Below are 23213 nucleotides of genomic sequence, written 5' to 3' on the forward strand. Positions count from 1 at the left end.
TGGGCCTGGAGTCAGGAAGATGAGTCTTTCTGAGTTCAGATCTGGCCTCAGACACTTACTGGCTGTGTGACCTTGGGCAGGTTACTTAACCCTTTTTGCTTCAGTTTCCTCATCTGTAAAATGAGCTGGAGAAGGAAATGGCAAATCCCTCCAGTATCTTTGCTAAGAAAACCCCAAATGGGAGTAGGTAGGTGGCGCAATGGATGGAGCACTGGCCCTGAAGTCAGGAGAGCCCGAGTTTAAATCTGGCCTCAGACCAAACACTTGACACGTACTAGCTGTGTGACCCTGGGCAAGTCACTTAACCCCAATTGCCTTTTAAAAAAAAAAAGGAAGAAAAAAGAAAACCCCAAATGGGATTATGAGGAGTCAGACACAACTGAAAACTTTGTATAGATTTATATTTATTCACTTTATGTTTATACTGAATATATTTACATATGTACTTGTCTCCTCCATTAGAAGAAAGCTCCTTCAGATAGGAATAGTTTCATTTTTTGTACTTATATCTCCAGTTTTATGCACAGTAGGGAAGAAAAAGAGAATAAGCAAGATATAACATGACATAATACAATATCAATCATATCATATACAAATGTAGCATCTACTATGTGCTAAGCACTTTACAAATATTATCTCATTTAATCCTCCCAATAACCCTGGAAAGTAGGTGCTGTTATTATCATCTTTTTACAGATGAAGAAACTGAGGCTGACAGAATAAGTGACTTGCCCAGGGTCACACAATTTGCCATTACCTGAAAGTATATTTGAACTCAAGTCTGTCTGACTCTAAGCCTAGTGCTCTATCTACTTTGCCTGGCATGTAGTAGATACTTAACAAATACTTGTCAATGGATCAATAAATATTTTAATTAAATTGCATCATAGATTTTTACACTTAGAAGGGACCTTAGAAATCAAGTAGTCTAATCCCTTCATTTTATAGATACACAGGTATGTAAAGGTTAAGTGACTTGCCCACCATTATGAACTTAGGTCCTTGTATTCCAAATCTAACATTCTTTCCACACTTCCATGTTGACTTTTATGAATAGTTCCTACCAGTCTGACTTCAGAGAAGTCACAACCTTCCTGGGCCTCAGTTTTGTCATCTATAAAAAAAGGTTAGATTGGATACCTTCTGAGGCTTCATATAGCTTTAAATTGATGAGCACAATGATGAAAAGGAGGAAGAATCCTAACATGAAGGAACAGGATTGGTATCTAAAGAGATCATGGCTTCCCTGGAAATTCTCTGTTGGGTACAGGTCCAAAAAGGATTTATCGAAAAGATACAAGGAGAAGCACGTAAACAAGGAACTTTATAGAAGTGTCATAGACCTCGAATAAGATTGTCAGAATGTTGATTGTGAAAAATTCAAAGGATGACAGAAAAGCCTTTTTTAAAAAAAAGTTCTTTTATTTATTTACTTATTTATTTTTGTTGAGGCAGTCGGTGACGTGCCCAAGGTCACACAGCTAGTGAGCTGCCCCCAAAATATATCTCTTTTAAATGAGCACGGGGGGGGGGCATGGTTTGAAGAAGATGTTGCAGAGGTAACAGATAACCAAGAGAAAATAGCTACTCTGGTCGTTCCAGCTCCTAATTTAGGGTTCCTCGGGTCAGATTTTGCTTCAGTCTTTTCTGTTACTCTTCTCAAGCTTCCCATTAGAATGGGAGCTCCTTGAAGGCAGGGACCATGTTTTGCCTTTTTTTTTTTGTAGCCCCAGCACTTGGCCTAGTGCCTGGCACATAGTAGGCACTTAATAAATGCTTATTTAGAGGCAGCTAGGTGGCGCAGTGGATAGAGCACTGGCCCTGGAGTCAGGAGGACCTGAGTTCAAATCCGGCCTCAGACCAAACACTTGACACTTAACTAGCTATGTGACCCTGGGCAAGTCACTTAACCCCAACTGCCTAAAAAAAAAAAAGGAAATAAATGCTTATTTATTGACTGACTTTGTCAAGAAGAATAATCTTCAGACTGAAAAAGGTAGAATGAACATGCTTAAGACGATAATGATAATGATAATAATAATGATAGCTAGCATTTATAGAACACTTTAAAGTTTTCAAAGTGTTATCTCATGTTATCTCATTTGGTGCTCCCAACAGCCCTGTGAGGTAAGGGCTATTATTATCCTATTTTACACTGATTGGGAGAGTTAAATGCCACATAGCCAGTAAATGCTTGACTGAGGATTTGAACTCAGGACTTTCTGACTCCACTACACCACCTAGCTGTCTTAGGTGGAAACAAGTGAAAGCTAGAAAGCACCTCGCTATTCTTTTGTCGTTCAGTCATTTCAGCCATATCAAATTCTCCATGACCCCATTCCAGGTTTTCTTGGCAAAGATACTGGAGTGGTTTGCCATTTCCTTTTCCAGCTCATTTTACAGATAAGGAAACTGAGGCAAACAGAGTTAAGTGACTTGCTCAAGGTCACACAGCTAGTAAGTCCCTGAGGCCAGATTTAAACTCAGTCTTACTGACTCCAGGCCCTAACCCTAATTTCAGTTAGAGAGTTTTTTCTTCTCTAAGTTTATGCATCCCCTGAAATCCATCCATGGACCCCAGGTTAAGAACCCTTGGGTTAGAATAAGATGAGATTTAATAAGCCTAAATGTAATACCTTCCATGATGTTCAGTTAATTAATTGCATAAGAACAGAATAGTAATGCTATAGAAAAGATGTTTGTTTTGGAGTTAAAAAAGTTGGATTTGAATCCCAACTCCACCACTTACTACCTGTGTGACCTTAGACCATACAGCCATCCAACAAGGATTTATTAAGTACCTAATATGGGAGGCAGTCTTCAACAAGGCAGCATGACATGGTGAATATATGGCTAGCTGGCCTTGGAACCGAGACCTGGGTTCAAGTTCTGACTCACACAGCCAAGATGTAACTCGGAAAGTCATTTAACCTCTCAGTTTCCCCAGGAAACTATATGAGACTACAAGTTGCTGATAGATGGTCTGCTTTGGTACAGTGTGTTTCCTCCCTGGGAGCTCCATACATCAATGAAATCACAAGTCTGGACCCTTCTTCCTCCCTCCCCCCTAAAGAGTCTATGTTTATTTAAAAAGCTGTCATGTAAAAGAGGATTAGATTCCTTTCCTCCTTTGTGTAGCCTGATTCTGTTCATGTTCTAAGACTTCAGGCCTGCTTTTTAATTTACCTACTGTATTGCATTATGAACCTATCAGGAGAGATTTCATTAAGGCTGTATAATGTGGCCCTGTGGCATATCATCGCAATCTCAAGCATCCTGAGATTACTCTAAGGCCAGTGGTTCACTGATTGCTTCCAGTTATACAGGAGGCTTAAATACCACAGAGGGTAGTAATACAGAGAGATAATTACCAGCTGCAAAAATACCTTGAGCTGCATGGAGTCCACAAAGAGAGGCCACACAATACACTGTGTGAGCTGGATGGTTAGACGGTGTGGCTCATCCCACCACTGGACAAGAGTGAGCTTGGTGACCATTTTGCAGCTGATCAAAAAGAATGTTAATCTTGAAGATAGAAGAAGGCTGACAAGGAGTTTATGCCAAAGTTACAACCAAATGAAGGGGATTTCTTAAAACCTCTCCAACCTCTGCAATTCTTCAGGGACTACTTGGGGAGGAAGAAGACATTTGCTCATGCACAAATCTTTCCAGAGAGTGTTTAATTACTTTTCTCTTTACTTTTTCCAGTATTCAGGGACTGGTGATAAGCACATTGTTTTAGCCAGGATTCTTGGGTGAGGTGAAAAAATAGGTTAATCATACTTTGTATTTGCTTACTGAGGAGGGGGAATGGAACACAGTCATTTGGCACTGTGTAGAGTAAATCCTTAGGATGATAATAATAGCTAGTATTTATATAACACTTTATATAGCAAAGCTTTTTTTATGTTATCTTATTTGCATCATAGAATCTAAAAGAAAAATACACCACAGGTGTCATCCTTTCCAACTTCTTCATTTTGCACGTGAGGAAACTGAAGCCCAGAATGCCAAAGTTCGCACTGGTAGTAAACAACTTAGCTGGGATTTGAACCCAGATTTTCTGACTCCCAATCAAGTCCTCTCTCCCCTTGTTGAATGTAGACGCAAGTGTCCCAAGTCAAAGTCCCCTTGCTGTTTCTTGGTCCCTTCTCCTTAATCATGAATAGAACATAACTTGAACATAGGTATAATTGAGAATAACCATTAGCATGTAGAGCCTATAACACAAAACTGCCCCAACTGTGGACTGCTGTTCTTTTCCAGAGCTTGGCAACATGAGGACCTAGCATTCCATTAGGCTAGTGGAATTTTAAGAACAGAACGTAGGCATGTCAAGGGAATCTGTATGGGGGAGGGAGGGAATGAGGCCTCACTCTCTGCCAAGTCGAGAAAATCTGACACTTCCCAAGTGGCTGCTTTGTGCGTTTTTTAAGATGCCTCTCTCCTTTCTCTGAATCAGGAATCAGAATTGTCCAACACTGTGCATGCTGTGAGATTTTTTTTTTCTTCTGGTCAATATTGCTTTTGGGAAGAAGCCTTCAAATTGATTTTAGAAATGGTGATATTCCATTCTTTTCCCAGATTTTCACCCTTTGTTTAGCCACTTCTATCTGATTCACTGGAAGCTTGCCAGAGAAGGCAGTCATAGGATTTTGGATTTAGTGTCAGAGGGGAACTCTAGGGGCCCACCCCCTCATTTTGCATATGAGGAAACTGAGATACTGAGAAATTAAGTGATTTGACCAGGCTCATACAACTAGTAAACGTCTGAGGCATGATTCAAACTCAAGCCTTCCTAACTCCAACTTCAGCTCTCTCTTCACTGTAGAGGATTCCTTTCCCTTTACTATTCTCTCCTTCAGTTACCTGCATCTCTATACTTGATTCCATTCTCTTAGCTAGTGCTGAAATACTACATGCAGGGAGTGTCAGTAATAACAACTAATAAAAAATAATAATGCAAACTTTTTATGGTACTGTAAGATTTACAAAGTGCTTTCCTCATGGAGGATATTCAGTGAGGCAGGCCATGGAGATATTATAAGCATTATTTCTATTTTACAGATGAGGAAACTGAGGCTCAGAGAGGTAAAGGGACTTGCCAATGTACATACAGCCAGTATCAGACCCAACAGAGGCCCCTGTGTTTCCTGACACTAAATTCAGCCTTCTTCCTACCACACCATACTTCTTAAAGGAATCATGCTGTGGATAAACCCTCTGAGCCCCCTTTTTATGCTATGCAACCATACTTTAGAAATCTGTCAGAATTACCAGACCCCTGTTTGTTGGGAATATCTTTAAAAGAATTCATTCTTTGGGCATAAGGCAAGACTTGGTTGTTCTTCCCAATGTTGAGATTCTGTGATTTGGTGAGTTATAGAATTATTGAGTGTGAGAGATCATTTAACCCAAATTTCCTTCCCCTTCTCCCTCCCTCAGTGCTGAAAGCACGATACAGAGATCAGTACACTGCGTTTGGAGCTAGGGAGACTTGGGTCCAATCTCGTGTCATGTTCATGCTAGCTTTGTGACCCTAGGCAAGTCATTCGATTTCTTCATGCAGTTTTCTTATCCATAAAATGAGAGAGTTGGACTCAATGTCCTGCCCTTCAGCTCTCTATATGATACCTTTCAACCCACACATCAGGAAAATGCTATAGGTGTGATATATCTGGGTTTCAGCAAGTATTTGACAGAGTCTGTTATGATAGCCGCACAAACAAGATAGAGAAATGGGGCCTGTCAGGTAGTGCAATTATGTTGATACAGAGCTGGTTGAAGAGCTAGATCCAAAGCGTTGATTACTGTATGTTGACCTAGAAGAAAAGGTTCCATGGTGAGTCACAGGGATCTGTCCTCAGACTCACTGTGGTCTATATTTTCCTCATGGCTTGGATGGAGACATAGACTGCATCCTTATCAAATTTTCAGATGGCATGAAACTAGCTGTCAAGGATATTTCACATGCTGGATGACAGAATTAGGATCCAAAAGAATCTCAACCAGCTGAAGGAATGGGTGACACCATGTAAGATAACATTTAATAGGGATAAAGGTAAAGATTTTTATTTAGGTTTAGAAATCAGTTACACAAGTATAGAGTGAGAGAGCTATTACTTGATGCTAATTCCTGTAAAAAAAATATCAAGGGGTTTTGGCAGACTGCAAGTTTATCCAGAGTCAATATTATGACATTTTGTTGTCATTGTTTAGTTGTTTTTTTAGTCAAATCCAACTCTTCGTGAACGCATTTGGGGTTTTCTTGGCAAAGATACTGGAGTGGTTAGCCATTTCCTTCTCCAGCTCATTTTACAGATGAGGAAACTGAGGCAAGCAGGGTTAAGTGAGTTGCCCAGGGTCACACAACTAGTAAGTATCTGAGGCCAGATTTGAACTCAGATCCTCTTGAATCCAGGGCTAGCGCTTTTCCCACTGTGCCACCTAGCTGCCCCTAGGGAGCTGTTACTTGATATTAATTCCTTCTGGGGGAAAAAATGAAGGGGTTCTGGAAGAATGCAAGTTGGCTGCCCCCCAAAACCTAATCTGATCTTAGGCTATATCTTAGTCAGTCAACAAATAAGTGCCTACTATGTGCTAGGCACTGTGCTAAGCTTTGGGGATACAAAGAAAGGCAGAAGACAATCCCTACCTTCAAGGAGCTCACAATCTGATAGAGAAAGACAACACATAAAAAAAAAGCCGAGGCCAAATAGGAGATACAAAACATTATGAAATGCAAAATGGATTATTTTGATTGCATTAAATTGAAACGTTTTTGCACAAAGTCAATGCAACCAAGATTAGGAGAGAAGCAGAAAACTGAGAAAGAATTTTTACAACCAGTGTCTCTGATAAGGGCCTCATTTCTAAAATACATAGAGAACTAAGTCAAATGTATAATAATACAAGACATTCCCCAATTGATAAATGGTCACAGGATGTGAACAGGCAGTTCTCAGAGGAAGAAATTAAAGCCATCTATAGTCATATGAAAAAATGCTTTAAATCACTATTGGTTAAAGAAATGCAAATCACAACAACTCTGAGGTACCACATCACACCTATCAGATTGGTCAGTATGATAAAACAGGAAAATGATGAATGTTGGAGAAGATGGGGGAAAATTGGAACTCTAATGCATTGTTGGTGAGTTGTGAACTGATCCAACCATTCTGGAGAGCAATTTGAAACTATGCCCAAAGGGCTATAATAATGTGCATACCCTTTGACCCAGCAATAGCACCTCTAGGGCTGTAGCCCAAAGAGATCATAAAAACGGGAAAAGGACCCACACGTACAAAAATATTTATACCCGCTCTTTCTGTGGTGGCAAAGAATTGGAAATTGAGGGGATGCCCATCAATTGGGAAATGGCTGAACAAGGTGTGATATATGAATGTAATGGAATACTATTGTGCTATAAGAAGTGATGAGCAGGCAGACTTCAGAAAATCCTGGAAAGACTTGTATGAACTGATGCAGAGTGAAGTGAGCAGAACCAGGAGAACGTTATACACAGTAACACGTTGTGCGATGACTAACTTTGATAGACTTAGCTCTTCTCAGCAATACAAGAATCTAAGACATCTCCAAAAGTCTCATGATGGAAAATGCTATCCACATCCAAAGAAAGAACTATGGAGTTTGAATGCAGATTGAAGCATACTATTTACTCTTTTTTTTCTTCTGTTTTGTTTTGTTTCCTCTTTCTTATGGTTCCTTCTATTGGTTCTAATTCTTCGTCACAACATCACTAATGTGAAAATATGTAAATAGGAATGTATATGTATAGCCTATATCAGATTGTGCACCATCTTGGGTAGAGAGGTGGGGAGGGAGAGGGAGAAAAATTTAAAACTCAAAAGCTTATGGAAGTGATTGTTGATAAATCAAAATAAATTAATATATAAAAAAAAGAAGAAGCCAAAAGGGAGGCAGTAGTACCCAGCATGGGGAGGGCAGAGGAGTGGAACCAGGTGGGAAATGATGAGATGGCTCCCCTGGGTGCTTCTTTAAATGGAGGATATGGAAGGATTCTATCCTCCATCCTCTCCATTCTGAAGGAGGTAGAGGCCCCTGGACTAGGGGCACTAACAAAGTCTAATTTTCAGAGTTGAAGTGATCTCGTAGGAAGATCCAGAGAACAGTGATAAAGGCATACAGTCAAGTAGGCTCTTTGGTGCCTAAGAATAGGAAAAGCAGTCTTCTCACTGATCAGACATCCCAAGTATCCCCAAAGGAGATACCTGAACAATGAGAGATTGTGAAACCATGCCATGTACACATCTTTGGAAGGAAATGGGAATATTTAGACCAGAGAGGATTTACCAGGGCAGAATAACTGTCTTCAGATATTTGAAGGCCTCTCACAGGGAAGAGACATTAGACTTAATTTTGTTTGGCTACATAAGATCACTGAATAAAAGCTACAGGGAAGCAGATTTCAGTAGCAAATCTCTTAAAAGTTGCTGTTCAGAAATGGTGAGGTCTCTTATAAGGTAATGAATTCCCTGCCATTAATGAAAGGGGATTTTATAGAGGGGATTCATGAATCTAGGTTCCTCAGTGGATAAAGCACTGGACCACGAGTCAGGAAGGCTTAGATTCAAATCCAGACTCAGACACTTCCTAGCTGTGTGACTCTGGGCAAGTCACTTAACCTCTGTCTACCTCAGTTTCTTCAACTGTAAATGGAGATAATAATAATATCTACCTCTCAGGGTTGTTGTGAGGATCACAAAGATAGTCTGCACTTAGCATACTGACTAGCACACAGTAGACACTTAGTAAATGTTTCTTTTCTTCCTACTTTTATGGATTGGGAACAGGGCAAGACTAGGTAGGTCTGTGAGAGCCTTCCAAGTCTGAAATTCTAAGATTCCATGAGTCTTGGGATCATAAACTATTACAGCTGAAATGGAATTTAGAAATCTTCTAGTCTAAACTTTCTCTCTCTCCTAATTATATTGAAGAGGAAAGCATGCCTAAGATCATACAAAGCAGAGACTAGAATCCAGACTGAAAGATTCCCAGTCCAAGGCTCATTCTCATTTACCATGAGAGTGTGTGTGTGTGTGTGTGTATGTGTGTGTGTTCATAAAAACTTATATGTATATATGTAAACTGGATGTGAAATGTAAAAGAGATAAATATAAGGTCCCACACTTGGACTAAAAAAATCAGCTTCAATAACACAAGCTACAAAGAAGGATGTTAGTGGATTACAAGATCCATTTGAGTCACTAATGTAATAGAGGAAGCAAAAAAGTTAATCTAATTGTAGCCTGCCTTAATTGAAGCATGGTTACAGGAGGAATGGAAGTGACAGTCCTGTGATACTCAGCTCTGTTGTGACCACACCTGGAGTGTTGCATTCAGTTCTAGGTCCCCAACATTATGAAATATTTTTGCAAGCTGGGGGAGGGGAGATCGGTAAAGGGATTGGAAGCTATGCCAACAGAGCATCAGTTGAATTATCTGGTATCTATAGTAAGGAGGAGAAGACTGAGGGGGACACAACAGCTCTTTTCAGGTATTTGAAGGGTTGTCACAAGGAAGAGGAATTGTATTTGTTGTGCTTGGCCTGACAACTCAGAATTAGAATTAGAGGGGAAAATTCTCAACAAATAGAGCCATCTCAAAATGGAATTGGCTACCTTAGGAGATAGTGATTTCTTTGTTCCATCAGAGGCTCAGTGGTCACTTACCAGGGGAATTTTAGAAAGGAGTAAGGCTTTGGGTAGGGGTTAAACTGGATTGCCTCTGAGATGGGATACATCCACAGCTGGTAAAATACTGATGCTTATTTGCTACATCCTTCATAATTCTCACAACCACCTTAATAATTCTTATTTTTTTCCAAAGGGAAATAATACATACTTCAATGCCCACCATCTTCTTATCTGTTGAGGAAAAAAAATAATCACATGCAATTTATCAGAAGCCCCAACCACACCCCAGGTGCGATACCAAACACAGAATAAGACCCTCTCCCTGCCCAGGAAGCCCACAGTCTGAAATCTTAATCATGTCCTTTGTATCTTGAGCACCATAGGAACTTGAAAATTTTCACTAACAGGCTTTGTATCTTTGAAGTATTTTCCCAGAGTCCCTCCGGTGGCTAATGGCCACACACAGCAGTTTGAGCCAGCAAAGAAGCTGATCCTGCATTTCACGCAGAAAAACCGCATGAATCCTGAGAATGACATCAAAGGAGTGATGCCCGGTGAGTATGTGCATACGTAGGGAGGCAGCCATGTGAGAATCTATCTATGGAGCCTAACATACCAGAACTCAATATCCCAACAGTTCCTAGATTTCCTTTCACTGGTGTGTTTTATTAAGTAGCTTCCATTGCCAGCCAAATATTCCCACTTTATTTGGCCTGGATCTGTTGAACAGAAATAATAATAATAATGTCCCCCTAAGCAACCTGAAAGTGGGTTGAAATCCTCCCAAACTATGGTGGGCTTTGGATATTGATTGGACATGCTAATGAAAGAAATTGACTTTGGCTATAAAAACAGCAAACAAAGGTTCAGAAAATTAATTACTACCCTAGTATAAATCTGGCCTTTCAGGTAGGGCATTCTATAGAACATGGATGTAAAATCCTTGACCTACAGTCTTGTCACTACTCTCTAAGTCACCTCTGACCATAATCATACTTTGGAATTTAATCTTCAGGGTCCACAGTCTTCAGCCATCTCTTTTTTTCTTAAATGTAACCTCCTAAGATTACCCAGAGTATTTTTTTATTGTAACCATTTCTAACCAAAAAACTGGGAACAGTTTTCTTTTTCTTTGCCTTCTCTTCCTTTCTGGGATCTCTGCCCTCAGGTAGAAGTATTCTTTGTATCCAACCCAGATTTTTTTAAGGAACCCTGGTCTGGGAGGGAGGGGGGTGTCTATGAAGTCAAAATTATTTTCATAATAATATCTGTGTTTTAATTTCAAATTTGGTTAATATCAATAGATATAATCCACATAAATAAAAACTTCTTAGGGGTGGGGAGAGCAGGGTGGGGAAAGCAGGGTGGGGAGAGTATTTCTTCAATAATGTTTTAGTATGTAAGGGGATCTTGAGACCAAAAAGTCTGACAACTACTTACCTAAACCAGTGCCTGACCCTGGGTCTGTCCTGGCCTTAAATTAAAAGCCTCCAATTTTACTTCGATGTTTTACCAGCTGTGTAACCAGTTGGAAACATGTTGCAATGTATAGTTTAGGGTCATGGATCACAGGGTCAGAGATTTAGAAAAGGGAACTTAGAGGTTGTCTAATCCAACCCCCTCTCATTGTACAGATGAGGAAACTGAGGCCCAGGCACATAACTTGCCATGGTCACATGAGCAAAATTTGAACACTGTTCCTCTGACTCCAGAGCTAGAGTCCTTTTTGAAACCTGGCATATGACTTACTGAATCCGAGAAAGTAAATTCAGATGTTGCCCATGAATCCTAAAGACATGAAAACTATATCTTAAGTGGCCAAAAAAAAAAGCCTTGTCTTCCTCTTCAGAAGTAGAATAGTACAGAAGAAGGAGTACTGAATTTGGAGTCAGAAGATGTGGGTTTAAATCCTGACTTTGCTATTAACTATATATGCAACCATATGTAAGTTGTTTAACCATCCTGAGCTTTAATTCCACTTCTGTAAAATGAGGAGATTGGACTCAGTAACCTCTGAGGTCCCTTCCAGCTCTGGATCTCTGGATCACTCCTAGGTCAGACTTCATGATAGCAGGCAACTCAGCCAACGAGTAATAATTTGGGGGAACCTACTTCAAATGCTCTAGCCTTTCTGGAATGGAGGTATGTGCCACATGTAGGGATATCTGTGTGAAGAGCAATAAAAAATTCACATAACTCTTAAGGAGTCAAGTAGTATCTCTTGTGTGCTGTGTACAGTAAGAGATCTGAGAAAATGGAGAAGGAATAGCACTGACTTCACAAATGCTTCTTAATAGAAGCATTAATCTCCTTGAGGGTAAGGACTGTTTTGTCTCTTTCTTTGTCTCTACAGTGCCTGGCATTTAGTAGGGACTTAATAATTACTTGTTGGTTGATGGATTGATTCCTACATAGTCTGGGCTGAGTGATCACAATGATTCCTTCCACCTCTGGGATTCTATTCATTTAACATGCATTTACTAAAGGACCAACTCTATTGTGAACCACTATATGAGAGATGCTGACAAAATATAAAGTTTAGATAAGATATAATGTCTCCGATTTTATGCAACAACAACAAAAAAAAACAACTAAAAAAGCTAAAGTAGTTGACTTTTCTCATGGTTTTCAGAAGATAGGTAGGAGTGATGTGGGGCAAGTATATGTATCCACATGGGTATGTACAGCAGCGCTCTTGGGATTTTGGACACATGTGAGCATCTATGTCTCTATTACCTTCTGGTAGCAACCTGCTCATTTGGACAATGAAGAACTGAAAACAATGTTTTGTTTTCCATTGAGGTCCACTTGACATTTCCAAGGAGTTCTTCCTAAAAATCAAGCACTTAATCTGTTATCAGAACTAATTCCAGTAGTTCTAAAAAAAAATGTCACTTTCCTTTTGGACTTCTAAGACTTGAAGCAAAATTCCCTTTGGGGTATTTGCTTAACTAAATTATCACACCCCACTTACTAGTCAAATTTTAAAAAAAAACTTTTCCCCCTTTGATCTTAATTGTGCCATTATATTTCCCTTCTTTATTGTAAGAAAGTGGTATCATGACTTTTTTCCCGTGTGATTGTTGCTCACATTTATTTATATTCAGATGTAGCAGGGAGAGACTTGAGAGAAAAAGTATCTTTGTATGTGTGACTTATGAAAAGGGAACAAAAGATGTCTATCTCCTTTAAAGTGGGGGGAGGGTGGCATTTCAGTATTGGCTCTATAAAGCCTCATGTTCCACATTGGCTTCTTGAGCTCTCTTTGCCCACCAGCTGTTAGTCACCTTTGTCAGTTGTGCCATTTCAACATTGTATTGCCTTGCTTTGTGGGGAAAGACCACATCTGTTTCACCTTCTAAACAGCTGCGTATTCTAGCTTGCTTTCTTTGCCTAGGTTTCTTTTCTCCTGCTAAACTATCTCCCAATAGCTCAGACCAAATATAGTCAAAAAATGTTTGTCATGTGGAAACCAGCAGTGAGAACCCAAATAATTGTGTAGCCAATTATGTCAACCAGTGTCTTATATCTTATGTATACACACATACAAACACACATGTATGGGCCCCAGCCTTGGTAGGCTGTTTTACTTCTAGTCCATAATAATGCCAAAATGGAAAATCAGGGACTCAGTGTTTCCACTCTTCTGTTTTTCTCAGGTTGTTCTAAGTGTCCTTGGATTTCCCCTTAGAACCTGTCTGATTTGTTTTTGAACATTTCAACACAGTCCTTTGAGTTAGCACTGTGACTCAATCATCATATGCCACAGCATGTGTACAGGTCTCACCTGACTCTGCAATAATGCCAACATGAAGCTTTCTACTGGAATTCCTGTCACTGGCTTTGCTTGTTCCAGTCAGAAATGTGTAGACTGTAATCAAATGTCATGACATAACCTAGCTGTGTGACTAGATAGCCATTCACTCTGTGGTTTGATGGATATTTGTAGGCATTCCAGATGGGCATATTGAGGGAAAATGGGAAAGGAGAACAGTATTGGCCCCAAATATCAAATGTTTGGATAGATTTTTAAGACTGAGGTCCATATGGTTGCTAACTACTTCTTGCTTCCAAAGAAGGCCTGTTCTACCATTTAATTACTTCTATTTCTAAATCTAGAGCTGAGGGGGTGAGGGGGTTGGAGGAAGCCAATAACTCTTTGAGTTTACTTATAAATGTGGGTTTTTTTTTTTAATGTTCAGTGCCTCAAGGAAGGACATAAAAGCTGATTATTTCCTACAGAGTCTAAAAATCCAATAGTTTATGAGCCTGAAATGCCTTAAAGACTTTTGGGAAAAGGATATGACTCTTGTGGCATACTTTCAAAAGAACTATGATGGTTCCTCCCAGGCCTTATCTTGAGTGGACTGCAGCTGCTTTCTGCCCTCTGGCCACATCAGGGGACAACTGGCTGGCGGTCTCACCACCTAGTCCTTCAGGCCCTGGACAGATCCCATGCTTCCCTCTGGAGCATTCTCAGGTAAGCCCTTTCTTAAGAGCCACAATGTCCTTCTCGAGTCAATAGTGTGCTCTGGGGCATCCCTGAAGCAAGGCAAACAGATCGGCAAGCTAGAGCAGTCGCACCAGGGCAAGGACTATATCCTTCCATTGCCTTGGTTCCTTCCAGGTAATAAAGATTCAGAATTGCACAGTGATGTTGGGAGGAGGGAAGGGAACAGAAATGACTTATCTACCCTAGAGTACAGAAACAGCATGCTTAGCAGGGCAAGAGACTACACTAGAAAAATGGACGTACTGTCCTCCCTACACAAAACAGGCTCAGCATGTTAGAAAGGGAGTTCAATTTTGATTTTTTTCCTGGTAACTCTAAATCAAATTATTTTCTGTTATGTGTGGTAAAGAAAAGGGGAAAGCATGAAGTGAAGAGGTAGTTTCAGGTTTTTCACTGAAGTTTGTACAGACTGTTATCTTTAATACTTTTAACACTGTGTATCCTAGAAAAGCCCTTATTTTCTAACATTGCCAAGTGAAAAACCTAGCTCTCTAGACCCTGAGTTGTTTCAATGACATGAAGAATACAGGATGTCTGAACTTCCCTGCCTCCTCTCTCCCATCCCCCTCAGGAAAAGAGTCTGTTAACTCCAAGGAAATACACAAATTATGATCTTAGAAAATGGTGATGTGGGTGCTACAGGGCCCTACCATGACACCAGTGGCCCCAGAAAGAATAAAAACTTGGAAAATTATATTTGGGCTTGTCTGGTTCCTTTTATTGACTACAGGCAGCCCCCAGTTTCGCATTTCTGGGTGCTATTGCTAACCCAAAAAAAAAATTCAGGACATTAATGTACCAAGCATTCTTTTAGTATCTACTGTGTGTGAGGTACAGTGGTAGAGACTTAAGACACAAAGATATGTGTGTATACAAAAATATAATACAGATCTCACTGTCAGTGAAGCTTAGACTGTGGTAGTAGGGAGATTGGGGTAAGTGCAGGGAAGAGCTGTAGCAGTGTACTAGGAGAAATTTGAGGTAGGAAAGACCACTTTCACTGGAGAATCAAAATACTGCTGTTACTTTAACAAAATGAAAGAGGAAGGGCAAATGTGATGGCACACATACTGTGTTTTTCTCTCCCTATCTCTTTCATACACACACACACACACACACATATGTATATATATATACACACATATACATTTCAGCCCTTCAGCTTGATTGTGTTTGTGTTTTTCCTCCACCAATAAAAATTGTGACCACTCTACAACTTAGTAGATGGTCTTCCAGAGTTGACCATAGCAGCTGTGGCCTGAGAAATTCACTATCATTAGCCAATCTTGCTTTCTCTCTCTCTCTCTCTCTCTCTCCTCTCTCTCTCTCTCTCTCTCTCTCTCCATATATATATATATATATATATATATATATATATATATATATATATATATATATATATATGTACTGGCCAAACTGATCCACAGCTAAGAGGTAGAGTCTGTCCTTTACCCCAGACTTAAAACTTTTCAGGCTGGCATAAGTCTTCAAGAAACCAGGGATCAGAGAATGAATTTAATGAAGGTTAAACACATATACTAATAAACACACACACACACACACACACACACACACAGAGTAATATTTATCTTTCCACCTAAACATTACATTCTAAAATTACTTGGGAAAGGCATTGTAGTATAGTAGAAAGACCTTTGGATTTGGATCCCAAGAACCTCAGTTTGAATTCCAGCTATACTACTTATTAGATACATAACCTTTTTTTTTATTTTTAATTTTTAAGCAATTGGGGTTAAGTGACTTGCCTAGGGTCACACAGCTAGTAAGTGTCAAGTGTTTGGTCTGAAGATGTATTTGAACTCAAGTCCTCCTGAGTTCAGGGCTGGTGCTCTTCCACTGTGCCACCTAGCTGCCCCCTAGATACATAATCTTAAGCATATCCTCTCACCTCTCTAGAGCCCTGTTCACTCATCTGTAAAATGAAGGGATTGGACTAGAATCAGGGGTGGGGAACCTGCGACCTTGAGGCCACATGTGGCCTTCTAGGTCCTTGGGTGCAGCCTTTTGATTGAATCCAAGTTTTACAGAACAAATCCTTTTATTAAGGGGATTTGGTCTGTGAAGTTTGGATTCAGTCAAAGGGCCACACTTGAGGACCTAGAAGGCCACATGTGGCCTCAAGGCTGTGGGTTCCCCACCCCTAAATTGACCTCTGAGGTCTCATCCATCTCTAAATCTGTAGTCCTATGAATAGATCACGAATTAACTTCCACTCAAGGAAGGGAAATCTACCATAGTCTTGTCGGTGTTCCTCATGGAAGAAGAAACTGTAGGATTCCAGGATTAGGAAATGTTGCTATTGAAGTTGAGAGATGGTGTGGGGATAGTGAGTGGAAGCAGCTCTGGATTTAGGAGCTTGGAGACCTGGGTATAGGGCCTAGCTCTGTCCCTAGCTAGCTGCAGGACTGGATGACTTGGGACAAGTTCATTCTCTTTCTCAAACCTCAGCGTCCTCACCTGTAAAGTGATGGGGTTGGAAGATTGCTAAATCCCTTTCCATCTCTGACATGATTCTATGGCATTATGCACATATATATGGTATCAGATGCAGCATGATCTGATATTTTAATGTTTTCTACTACCAAAACACTAACTGCCTATGAGGGAAATCATATTTTATTTAACAAGGTTCATCTAAACTATTCAATCTGAGCCATTAAATTAGCCTTATTTTGCTGTGGGGGAAAAACAGGGGCTGAGAAGTAAAGCATCTCTCTCAGGACTGGAAAGAATCCATGGAAAAAGGTCATAAAATTCTTTCTACATTAATGTGGGGCATGGGGAAGTTCTAGAAACTCAGACCACAAGTTTACAGGTCTGCCCCCACCTTTAGGACGTGTAAAAAAAAATTCATCCTTTTTTTGCTGCGAATGCTCTCAAATCATTCTTCATGAAAAAGAAAAGAAACAAAAAAGAAAAGAAAATACCCAAATTCTCATGGTTATCAGGGCACATATATTTGGGGGGGGGGTTTCCCCTTCAGACTTCAACTGATGGGATTGGTTGACACTCGTGCCATTGGATGATGGCCAGGAGGTAAATAAGCCATTACTGTGACTTTAGAACACACAGTGGAAGGGGAGGGTTATGGTATCTTTTCTGACAGAAGCATGTGCTACTGTCCAAAGTACTGGACATGGGAATACAGCAATAGCTGGGGTAATCAGGAGAAACTGGAGGCTGCTTTTTGTTGTTCAGTTGTGCCTGACTCTTCGTAACCTCATTTGGGGTTTTCTGGGCAAAGATATTGGAGAGGTTTGCCATTTCCTTCTCCAGCGAGTTTTACAGATGAGGAAACTAAGGCAAACAGGGTTAAGTGACTTGCCCAGGGTCACACAGCTAGGTGAGTGTCTGAGGCCAGATTTGAACTCAGGAAGATGAGTCTTCCTGAAATAGCCCAGTGCTCTATCCAATGTGCCATCTAGCTGCTGCTTCTCTCCTGAGACAATTCTGTTTCCTAATGAATAATCAGAGTTTCCATTTAAATGCTAAGGGTTCCTCGGTATTGTAGATTTTCCCCACCACTACCACTCTTTTCTTTGATTTTCCCCCACCCTAGTTTCTTTTTTATGCTTGACCTGGAAGATTTCAAGGAGGCATGGCTCAGCAGTACAAGATGTCACAAGATGGGCTGTGTGGGGAAGGGAGGTTGAATAACTTTGCCTTTCCATTTCTGAAGGTGTTAAGTTGATAGCAGAGATGGCTGAGAAGTTTTGTTTCTTACTCTATAATTGGCAAATCAACACCTAGGCTATGAGAAAAGAACTTCTTTATCTTATTCATGTAAGAAAGGAAGGAAGGAAAGAAGGAAGGAAGGGATGAAGGAAGGAAAGAAGGAAGGAAGGAAGGAAGGAAAGAAGGAAGGAAGGAAGGAAGGAAAAATCATACTCATTTGGAATTGCCATCAAAATCCAATTCACAAGAAAATTGGTCAAATTATCCTATCCAACAATTATTTACTAAGTACCTAGTAGGACAAAATAAGAAGCAATCTCTTCCCTCAAGGAGCTTGCATTCTACTGAGTGAAGACAATGCTGGATTAGGAGGGGCTTCCTGTAGATGGTGACATAGGCTGAGACTTGCAGGAAGCCAGGGAGCCTCAAAGGTGGAGGTAAAAAAGGAATAGGGGGCTCAGAGTTGTATTGCTCAACCTGATTACCTACCTTGTTCCACTGCCTTGGTTTGAATAACTTTCTCCTGTTTCTTTGGATCAGATCCATCCTCTAAGTGTGAAAATCTGCCACCATTTCAACTTAGTAAATCTTCACAAGGTGCTCATTATGTACAAGGCCCTGTGCTAGATTCTGGAAAGGTTTTTTTTTTAAAGCATAATTACTATACCTAAGAACCCCAGTCTAGCAGAAATATAAGATACAAATGCAAATAATTTTAATACAAGTTAGAAAATTACTGAGGATACAGGAGAGGTCAAAGAAAATCACCTGATAGATTCTGGGACGAAGGGTTAATTTCTGTTTAGGATGGGGGTGAGGGAGGAGAATGATCAGGTAAGGTTTCTTAGAAGAAGTAATACTTGAGTTGGGTCTTGAAAGTAAAGATGGATGTCTGTACATCAATAGATGGGGATCTGAGGATGGGGGGAGTTGATTTCAAACAGGGGGATGGTGCACACCAAGGCATAGATATAGGAGAGGGAGATTAGTTCAATTTGGATGGATCTTAGAATAAGTGAAGAGAGCTGCATGGGGGAAAAAAAACTAGAAAAGTTACTGGGGACGTTAATGTGTGTGTGTGTGTTCTGTGTGCTCTGAAGGGTCCCAAGCGAAGAGTTTCCAAAATGCTTTGAGTAATAGCAAGTGGAATAAGTATATAGGTAGCCAAAGCCCTGGCATCAGAGACCACAGACTGGAAATCAGCTTCTGCCATTCTGTACTGCCTGTGTGACTGTAGCTAGTTAATTCCCCTCTCATGGTCTCAGATTGGAGAGGATTGGACTAGGTGGTCTTTGAAGTACCTTTCAACCCTAAAATCCTATGATCCTATTTTGAATGGCAACAGTATTCCAAACAGGTTCTGATGTAATTTTTCTTCAGTGGTCACAACTCATCAAGAGTTTTCATTCCTAGCTCTTCTAGCTGCCTCTCTTGTATGGGAAGAAGCCAAAGTCTTCTATCGAGGAGACATGCTGGATAGATGCTAATCCAGAAGTGAATAGGCTGGTAAATTAAATGGCAGTGTAGTAAGAGGTCTTTTCTTGGAACAAGGTACTGGAGGATTTTTCTTTTCTGGAAGGGCAAAGAGATGGCTTTGGGAACATGTCTTGTCCAAAGAGACTCTAGAGGAAGTTGTGGTTTGATACAGAGGTAACTCAGATTCTCTAGAGAATGAAGGGTAGAACATGTATCACCGAGAGGGCAGTAATCATCCTGCCATAGTGATTCAGGAACAGGACAGCCTTTCAATTTCTGGCTTTGGAATTTGGCCATAGTAGTCTGTGAAAAAAAAAAACAAGAGGGGAAGGGCCATTTGACCATAACTGCATTCTTTCGATAAAAACGCACCTAGGTTTTCAAGGCTGTGGATGTAGAGAGTAAATTATGAAGACGTATACACCAGGCATTAGGAGAACGGATATCTTTTTTTTTTAAGCCCAGTAAATGTGATATTCCAGTATAAAAACAAGACCCTAGGACAAATAACTACATGTGGTATACGTGGCCATTTGGTTAGGAGGGGCAGAGTTCTGAATCTCGGAGGAAGACTTTATCCTTTCCCAAAACAGGGAGAGAACTGCTTGATTTGGTTTATTAGGTGCCTACGTATTGTACTGGTAGGCTGGGGTATCATTATAAACTCTGTATCTTCACCAAGAGTTTAAGAAAAAAAAAAACCTCAGATTGATAATGTTTCCATGTTTTTGCCTCAGGCACTATTGGAGGAATTCTACAGTAACATCAAATCCATTCTACCAGACTTACGTTCCATTTTCTTCTCTCTCCTGTCTTATCCCAGCTTCTAGAGGGAAAAACTGTTCTCCCCTTCCCAAAATGACAAAATCCCGAAATGGACCTGGCCAGCTCAGAAGGGAGCCAGCAGATTCCCTGCTGCCTGTCAGGGGGGTCTCATGGTCTTGTTTCATTGCAGAACTGGAGAAGGAACTTTCCAGAAGACCCAAGAAGGTCTGCATTGTGAAAGTGGTGGGGACAAGGAACCTATGGAAAAACATTGTGGTCCTGTGCGTGAACTCGTAAGTATGGAGAAAGCCAGGGCAGAAAGGGAATAGAAAAGTTGAGAGCATCAGGGGAGGGGCAGTTGAAGGAGAGGCACATGTTTCTCCTCTGCATTCTTGATAAGAAGGGGGCAGGCAGTCTTACCCCTCTGACCCAAATATGGAATTGTGGCCTTTGAAAGAAAAGACTCTTTGTCTCTCTAATCTCTTCTATCCAAAGGCAAACATCTTGGGAGTCCACTGGGACCTCCCTGTAGTTCACATAGAGGAAACCTTGCGAGTGAGCCTATGTTAGAGAATTCTTCTCTGTTTCTAATATAGCTTTGGAATGGGAATCCCAGGATAGGCCCATCTTGTAGTGAATTTCTTAATAAACAGGATTAAAGGTAAGATTTTTGGGGTCACTGGTCTGTGTAATGCCTGGGAATGTGGATAGAAGTCCCAAAGCAAGGCAGTGTGGTAAAGCAATACTAGACTGGGAGTCAGGAGAACCTGAGTTCAGATCCCAGTTCTGCCACTATTGAAGTTATATAAAATTTGGGCAAGTAACTTCTCATTGGGGGATCTCAGGCTCCTCATTTAAAATAAGGGAGCATTACTGGATTGTCTCTAGGGTGATTTACAGTTTCTAAATCCCATGGATGGGGTTCATATAGGATCTTATAGAGGATTTAAAACCCCCAGAAGGTCTTGTGTTGCGTCTGAAACAACACAGGACCCATATATACTACTAAATGTTTTTTTTTTTTGTTTTGTCTTTTGCTAGGCATTGGGTTAAGTGACTTGCCCAGGGTCACATAGCTAGTAAGTGTCAAGTATCTGAGGCCAAATTTGAACTCAGATCCTCCTGACTCCAAGGCTGGAGTTCTATCCACTGTGCCACCTAGCTGCTCCACACTACCAAATATTTTTAAGGGAGCCCTTTTCAATATGTATGTTCCTCCACTTGTGACCTACATTGGGTGGATTTTCTCAGTACCTCTAGTTGCTCATTATCTCTCCAAACAAGTAACTGACAGCTATCTTCCCTCCTCCTCAGAGCCTCCCACTCAAGTTTTCTTTAGCAGCCCCTTCTAATCTGATTTCGGATTCTCCTTCCAACTTGTATCTTCTGAGCCCCATTTTACAGTTGAGGAAACTTAAGGCTCTATGGACAGCTCCTTAGGACACAAGGACCAAGCAGGTTTCTTCCTTTATCTACTCCCAGCTAAATAACACTACCTTTCCCTTGCCTATTATCAGGAAACACTCTGTTCATTCCTTAAATGCATTCTATTGGGTTTCTGTATGATTTTAAGGTAAGAGTTCAATCATAGAATGTTAGAGTTGAAATAAGCATTACAGATCATCCAATCCAACCTCTCCTAGACCAATTGGCCATAGAACATTTTGTGGTTTACAATATGTTGACAGAACCCCTAAGTGCAGATCTGGGAGATCTAAGGATGTGGACTAGCCCCCAGGGTAAAGGGGAGTTGGAAATTTTGGATAAAAAATAGAGGGAAATTAAGCCTATCCATACCCCTCCCAAGGTGTTGCTCGTAATTATATTTATGACACATAGATAATCTCATATTTAATTTTTTGAGGAAGAAATAAAATTCTCAAAAAGCCACTATGCCCAGAGCTCAAAATAGCAGGTTTCAAAAAAAAAAACATAGCTTGAGAAACAGTAATCTTATCCAACCAATCATCTAATTTTGCAGATAAGAAACTAAGGCCTGGAGAAATTAGTGACCTGTCTCTTATCACATAGTGACATGACAGAGCTAACCATAGAAGTGCAAGCCTTCTGACTTTCAGTTCAGGTGGGAGTACTGTACCCACCCAAAGCAGTCCCTAATATGCTAATTCCTATATTTGGTAACTAGGCTGATGAGGGCAACACATTGTTTTTTTTCAACATTGAGATTGCAGAGATGAGAAACTTGACACAAGTGATATGTAAAGTTAAGAGGTTATTAAAACTGTGGTGGGAAAATCCAATCACGTCAGCTTTATGACAATTTTAAGGCTAGGAAAACTCCCAGATTTCAAAGAGGCTGGGAATATTTTCCCTCTGCTCTCCCTAAATTAGGCAGTTTAATGGAAGGAGGGCCACTGAGTCAGAACATGTGGTTTCAAATCCAAGCTCTGACCCTTCTTTGCTGTGTGATGCAAGTTTCCTCATCTGTAAAATTAAGATAATAGTTCCATATCTCACAAGGTGGGGATAAGGGTGAGGATGGAGGAGGAGGAGGAGGTGGAATGATCTGCTTTGTAAATTTGAAAACACTATGTAAATGTGAGCTGTTATTTTAGGCTTTAGGGGAAGAAGGATTGAGGATTCTTACCTAAACCTAGTCAATACCTAGAGCACTAGACTCTTTAAATAGTTGACCCATGTATGACCTGATTAATATTTCCTAAATGGAAAAATTCATTTGGCCAGAGTGGTACTGGGAGAAAGGAGGGGAGATCCTCTCATCCACCTTCCACTCAGCTGTCCAAGTGGTCTTCCTAAAGTGCAGGTCTGACCTCGTCACCCTCCTACTCAGTGAACTCCAGTGGCTTGCAGTCACCGCCAGGCCACTCCCTACCTTTCCAGTGTTCTTACACCTTACACTCCCCCCAGTGCTCTGAGATCCACTAATACCGGCCTTCTGGCTGATCCTTACATAAAACACTCCAACTCTCAGCTCCCACCATTTTCTCTGGCTGTCCCCTATGCCTGCAATGCTCTTCCTCCTCATTCCCCTCTCCTTTCTTCCCTGGCTTCCTTCAAGTCCCAGCTAAAATCCCCACTTCTACTGGAAGCCTTCCCCATTCCCT

The 23213-nt window shown here is 40.6% G+C and overlaps 1 protein-coding gene across 1 annotated transcript in view; it reads left to right on the forward strand.

Annotated features, from left to right (window-relative positions):
* SLC22A23 (solute carrier family 22 member 23) overlaps positions 1-23213 on the forward strand; it is a 267653-nt gene that overhangs the window by 214655 nt on the left and 29785 nt on the right. The window contains 3 exon segments of the mRNA XM_020976653.2: positions 10102-10135; positions 10138-10231; positions 20318-20420. Coding sequence (XP_020832312.1) covers positions 10102-10135; positions 10138-10231; positions 20318-20420 — 231 coding nt within the window.

The sequence above is a fragment of the Phascolarctos cinereus genome, unplaced genomic scaffold (assembly GCF_003287225.1).
Source record: "Phascolarctos cinereus isolate Bilbo 61053 unplaced genomic scaffold, phaCin_HiC Scaffold_4;HRSCAF=312, whole genome shotgun sequence".
Taxonomy (NCBI): Eukaryota; Metazoa; Chordata; class Mammalia; order Diprotodontia; family Phascolarctidae; genus Phascolarctos; species Phascolarctos cinereus.